The sequence below is a fragment of the Mus caroli genome, chromosome 6 (genome assembly GCF_900094665.2).
Source record: "Mus caroli chromosome 6, CAROLI_EIJ_v1.1, whole genome shotgun sequence".
Lineage (NCBI taxonomy): Eukaryota > Metazoa > Chordata > Mammalia > Rodentia > Muridae > Mus > Mus caroli.
In genome coordinates this window covers 130,006,738-130,013,823 of record NC_034575.1, presented here as the reverse complement: position 1 = coordinate 130,013,823, position 7,086 = coordinate 130,006,738, and the positions used below count along the sequence as shown (strand labels likewise).

The window sequence follows — 7,086 nt, the reverse complement described above, 5'->3', positions numbered from 1 at the left end:
TTACTAAACATGATATAGATATATGATTTTAGAATCAGTGAGAATTTTTATTGGAATAAAAATAAAAGAGAGATAATTTTCCATAAATATGTGTTCCTGAATATATGTTGTATGCATATGTAAGTTATTGCATGAATATAATGAATGGTATAATATCTGTGACATGAACATAGAAGCACTGATTTCCAAAGATATTATTAGACAATTTGAGTATTATGTACAAATAGGTTTATATTATGTATGTGTGCATAATAAACATTTTGATTCATTTATTTAACAAAAATATTTATAAATCATTACCTGAGTAGACGCTATATAAATAATATTTATCATTGATCAGAACTAATGTTATGTGACTAAAACGTGTATATAGTGCAAAAGTGAAAATAATCTAAATAAATATATCCTTTTTTTTTGTAGGTTAGCATCTGAGAATTCAGCATTTTATTCAACTTCAGAAAATTAGATGTGAAATACTGGATGAAGCAGAGTTCATCTCTTTGGAAGAAAACAAACCCAAGATTTTCATGGAGGAATTATGAAACAATTCCTGGAAAATTGATGTTTCCTACGAGTAATGTGTAAATGAGATTTTAAAGGATGAATATTTTGAATTTTCAGCAACCAATATATAGACGTTTTTAAATGCATCAGAAACATTATAAATTGAAGCATGTTTTCACAGAAAATAAACTACGGCCATTTGTTTACTTTTGCAATCACCTTGTATGTGGAAATAGTAATGGGAATCTTAGGACATGGATTCATAGCATTAGTGAACATCATGGACTGGGTCAAGAGAAGAAGGATCTCTACAGTGGATCAGATTCTCACTGCTTTGGCCCTTACCAGATTCATTTATGTCTTGTCTATGCTCATTTGTATATTGTTACTCATACTGTGCCCACATTTGCCTAGGAGATCAGAAATGCTTTCAGCAATGGGTATGATCTGGGTAGTCAACAGCCATTTTAGCATATGGCTTACTACATGCCTTGGTGTCTTTTATTTTCTCAAGATAGCCAATTTTTCTAACTCCCTTTTTCTTTATCTAAAGTGGAGAGTTAAAAAAGTGATTTTAATAATAATCCTGGTATCACTGATTTTCTTGACTTTACACATTTTATCTTTAGGGATATATGATCAGTTCTCAATTGCTGTTTATGTAGGAAATATGTCTTATAGTTTGGCAGATTCAACACAATTTTCCAGTACTTTCTTATTCTCCAACTCATCCAATGTTTTCTTAATCACCAACTCATCCCATGTTTTCTTACCCATAAATTCCCTGTTCATGCTCATACCCTTCACGGTGTCCCTGGTAGCCTTTCTCATGCTCATCTTCTCACTGTGGAAGCATCACAAAAAGATGCAGGTCAATGCCAAACGACCTAGAGATGTCAGTACTATGGCCCACATTAAAGCCTTGCAAACAGGGTTCTCCTTCCTGCTGCTGTATGCCATATACTTACTTTTCATTATTATAGGAATTTTGAACCTTGGATTGATGGAGAAAATAGTGATACTGTTATTTGACCACATTTCTGGAGCAGTTTTTCCTATAAGCCACTCATTTGTACTGATTCTGGGAAACAGTAAGCTGAGACAAGCCACACTTTCTGTGCTGCCTTGTCTAAGGTGCCAGTCCAAAGATATGCACACCATGGGTCTCTAGTAAATTCCAGAGTACATTTTGCAAAAATCTTGAGTATGATCAGTTCATAGAAAAAAGTTACCGTATGGGGGAAAATAAAAAGTGGGGCTTCAATCCTGGGAGTAGTAATACACAGGAGGGTAGGACAAGCATGAAGGAGGCTAGCATTATATAAGTGGTCTCATACAGGAAATGGGAAAGGAAAGATTTATGCAATAAAGAGGAAGATACATATTGGAGGATGAGGAGGCATTACATATATAAAATAACTGTAAGAATGGAATCATGCTATTCCAAGAAAATCTGTAATGCATTTCATTCAGACTATATACATATATACTTATATATGTATATATGTGTATATATGTTCTATACATATTTTAAATGAACTTTTCTTATATAGACTTATAGTATTCTTTTCAATAGTCAATGTCCATGAGACTTCAATACCAACCAGGATGAATCTTTTGAGTTGTTGGCCAGGGATCTCCAAGAGACTCCTGAAACAATGAGTCTATTGCTGTTGCCATTGGTTCATTCCTAGAGGTGAAATGTAAGTCTCAATTTCTGTTGATACAATGTACTTTAGAAAGAGGAACTTCAGAGTTGGAACTGACCTGTCTGCTTTCTTCCTGAGAACTAGTTTTCATGGAATCAGAATTCGCTGCACAATATTACAAAAGAGGGAGATGTAATAATCCTATCCCTCTATGACACTTACAAACCACATCAATGTCCAGTGACCATCATTGCACAATAGCTCTATTGGTCCAGTAGTGGTACATACATCTTGGTGGTAACCAGTTTCTCTGTAATTAGACTTAAGAGCCTTTCAACATGAGGAATACCATGACTGGTACAGAAAAATTAGCTAAATACTCACAAGCTAACTGAGTAAAATCATGGTTATTCTAGGAGACTCAACAACAAGTAGTTTGCTAAGTCAGCATAATAACTGACAACAATATAAAAACATGTGAAAATATACTCATATATAAATGTAACCTTCATCTATCATCATAAAAAAAAAAAAACCAAATCTTCAAAACAGATGAGGATGTGTATGGAGAACCACAACCAAGCAAATGCAGGGTTGTGAAGCCCAGTCCCAGTAAGTATATTTATAAAGCAGTCAACATTTAAGACGCAGAGAAGAATATGGAAGAGGAACAGAAATATTGTAAGAGTCAGAGGATCAAAGACTTTGCTTTGAGGTCATGTTATTTAGTAACACCAGGAGCTCTATCCTTAAAGACTCATAAACATGACCATAAGGAGAACACCAACAAATAAATCAAAACTGACAAGAAAAGCCTAAAAAGCATCAAATGTACAGAAAGATATACAGGACTGAGTAAAGCTGGAAGCAGGAGAGGTAGTCCTCCCCAGGGAAGAGTACAACAATAGGCTTTCTAGTACTGACGGGTCATTTCTGAAAACACAAAAATAGTATATGGCCATACATATACATTTATATATACATTTATATGTTAATATACATATGTGTATTATATGGATGTATATTCATGTGTATATATTACATGGATATAAATATATATATATATATATATAATTTATCTACCTACATAGATAGATATAGATATAAATACATATATTCATTCAATAGCAACCAATGGGAAAAAAGGGCCACAATTTTAAAGGAAATAGGGAGGGGTGTTTGCAAGGTATTGGAAGGAGGAAAGAAATAGAGAAATGTAATTAAAATACAATCTCAAAACCAATTCTAATCAGTTCATCAGAGTACATTAGAAACGTACTGTGAATAATCATACAATCTGACTCTGTCATATCCAATATTAGTCAGTTTCATGGGATAAAATCAGTTGAAAGTTGCACTGTGTATAAATGTAACACAAAAATGTAACAACAAAATATTTTTATTCAACCATTATTTGATAAGTGTTGTCTTCTAATATATTTGTATATGGTTTTTCTATATAACTAACATCTACGCCTTAATATTTGGAATAAGAACTAACTAAGTAGATTATAACCGTAGCGTATGTGATTATGTGTACTTTTATATTAGGGTATTCAATACAGAATATTTTCCATCATCTTAAATATTTTGAATTTTGTGTTATTCTTATCCTTCTGAAATTTAATATGTGAGATAAATGTATTCATTTCAAAATATTTATTGTTTAATTGCATGAAAACATCTTTCAAATAGTAGAGTGGTCCCATAGGATAGGTGTTCTTACTTTCCTATCATCATTAATTTATTTATTTAACCAATTAATAAATATAAGTGCATGTTGAACATCTGTTATGTGTTCTTTTTTTGTAATATTTTCATAGAATTTGAAAGCCATGGAATGAAATCTTGGAGTCTGTAACATGTTAAAATAATAAGACATATATATATATATATATATATATATATATATATATATATATGAAGCTATAATCTCAATTATTCACAACTTTATAGTGTTCATATACATATAAAGTAGGTTTACTTTATTCATGTAAAGAAACCTAAATAAATCTTCTGCAGTTATATACCTTTAGTTGTCTTACAAATTACTAATTGTGAGGTCTTAAAAGGATAGCAAGGGAAACAGAAAAGGTCAGATATATGTACATAAAAGGCTTTGCCGCTGATGGAGTAGAGTCTTTGGAATATATGAGGTGGCCATGTCCTAGTCAACAAAATCATGTTCATTCAGCATTTCATGTGGTCAGGGCTTCTTCCTCTCCATGTATGCAAGCAGCTGTCCTACAGGGTGACTAGTGCATAGTACAAAAGCTTGATATTTTTGTGGATCATAGCTGTCTAGGACTAATAATTGCTTCCATCTCTTGGAAACTCACAATGTACTTCTAGTAAAGAAGAGATAAAGGTGTTGATTTTTTGTTGTTGTTGTTGTTGTTGTTGTTTTTGTAGCCCTAGCTGTCCTAGAACTCACTCTGTAGACAGGGCTGGCCTCAAACTCAGAAATCTGCCTGCCTCTTCCTTCCAAGTGCTGGGATTAAAGGTGTGCACCACCACTGCCCAGCTTAAATTGAAAAATAGACAAACAAACAAACAAACAAACAAACTTTTTTTACCTCATAAAATTGCAAAGCTTCTGTAAGGCAAAAGACACTGTCAATAAGACAAAAAGGCAACCAACAGATTGGGAAAAGATCTTTACCAATCCTAAATCTGATAGTAGGCTAATATCTAATATACACAAAGAACTCAAGAAGTTAGACTCCAGAGAACTGAATAACCCTATTAAAAAATGGGATACAGAGCTAAACAAAGAATTCTCAACTGAGGAATACTGAATGGCTGAGAAGCACCTAAAAAAAATGTTCAACATGCTTATTCATCAGGGAAATGCAAATCAGAACTCTGAGATTCCACCTCACACCATTCACAATGGCTAAGATCAGAAACTCAGGTGACAGCAGATGCTGGCAAGGATGTGGAGAAAGAGAAATACTCCTCCATTGCTGGTGGGATTGCAAGCTGGTACAACCACTCTGGAAATCAGTTTGGTGGTTCCTCAGAAAAACTGTACATAGTACAACATACCGGGGGATCCAGCAATACCACTCCTGGGCATATAACCAGAAGATGCTCCAACATGTAATAAGGACACAGGCTCCACTATGTTCATAGCCGCCTTTTTTATAATAGCAAGAAGCTAGAAAGAACCAAGATGTTCCTCAACAGAGGAATGGATGCAGAAAATGTAATACAATTACACAATGGAGGACAACACAGCTATTAAAAACAATGAATTTATGATGTTTATGGAGGAAATATGGATGGATCTGGAGGATATTATCCTGAGTGAGATAACCCAGTCACAAAAGAACACATATGACATGCACTCATTGATAAGTGGATATTAGCCTAGAAGCTTGGAATACCCAAGATACAATTCACAAAACATGTGAAACTCAAGAAGGAAGACCAAAATGTGGATTCTTCAATCCTTCTTAGAAAGGGGAACAAAATACTCATGGAAGGAGTTGCAGAGACAAAGTGTGGAGCAGAGACTGAATGAATGACCATCCAGAGACTGCCCCACCTGGGATCCATCCCATATACAACCACCAAAACCGAACACTATCGTGAATGCCAACAAGAGCTTGCTGTCTGAAGCCTAATACAGCTGTCTCCTGAGAGGCTCTGGCTGTGCCTGACAAATACAAAAGTGGATGCTCACAGTCATCCATTGGACAGATCACAGTCACCAATGAAGGAGCTAGAGAAAGTACCCAAGGAGCTTAAGGGGCATGCAGCCCCATAGGAGGAACAACAATATGAATTAACCAGTACCCACAGAGCTCCCTGGGACTAAACCACCAACCAAAGAAAACACATAGTGGTACTCATGGCTCTAGCTGCATGTGTATCAGAGGACAACCTAGTTTGTCATCAATGGGAGGAGAGGTCCTTGTTCCTGTGAAGGTTCTATGTCTCAGTATAGGGAAATGCCAGGGCCAGGAAGCAGTAGTGGATGGTGAGCAGGGGAAAATGGAGGTAATTGGTGGTTTTCAGAGGGAAACCAGGACAGGTGATAACATTTGAAATGTAAATAAATAAAATATCTAATAAAAAAAAAAGAGAACTCTCATGTTTGATCCAGCTAAAATACTGTGAATCCTGTGTCCTAAATGTGCATAGGCCAGTGGTATAGTTGAATCATGTGGTATGCTTAATTTTTTTGTTTGTACTTGGGAATTCTTTTTAATGGTTCACAGAGTGGCTGCATCCATTAGAATTTCTCTAAATTTAAATAAGCATCCTCTTGCACCACACTCCCCCTCCATTTGGTTTTAGTTATAAGAATTACAGCAAGTACTTAGCATTAGTAAGGCAGCAGATTCTGTCTCCAGCACTACTACAAGAATAGTTCAATAGCAGGAAGACAGACTTGTTCCAGTAAATCTGAGAAAGGTAGTGGACAATTATAGAAGGCACAAGCTAAATGTTTTCAGTTGTTGCACTATTTTGAGTATCTGCTACTGTATCTATTTACCCATCTTATCAGATTGGAAATTCTACTTTGTCCCAAAATTTATATTCACATGTAAATTTCTTAAATATCCAGAGACCAAAGGGAATTATCAATAAATTTAATAGTACCTTTTTATGATTTTTCTTAAACTACAGTGTCAATGACCTAGAGTCCAATAGGTCTTGATTATGAGTTAGTAGGTAATTTATTATAGATATGTAGATTTAAATAAAGAACATTTTAAAGTGAGCTATGATTAGCTTAAAAATTTAATTATTTTATTTAAATTTAATCATTATATGAAACTTATGAATGAATAATTGAGTAAGACACGCATGTACCTCATCAACACACATGTATATAACATTTATTTTTGACTGAGAATATGTCTGTCTGAGAAAATGTAATTCTTCACTCTCTCACATAACCATAAAGAAAACTACCTTCCTA

The 7,086-nt window shown here is 34.5% G+C and overlaps 1 protein-coding gene across 1 annotated transcript; it reads left to right on the top strand.

The window, feature by feature from the left end:
• Nucleotides 1–673: 673 nt before the first annotated feature.
• Nucleotides 674–1,675, top strand: LOC110297134 (taste receptor type 2 member 123). The gene has a single exon (XM_021165912.1). It carries the CDS (start codon nucleotides 674–676, stop codon nucleotides 1,673–1,675), a length of 1,002 nt encoding a protein of 333 aa, XP_021021571.1.
• The last annotated feature ends 5,411 nt before the right edge of the window (nucleotides 1,676–7,086 follow it).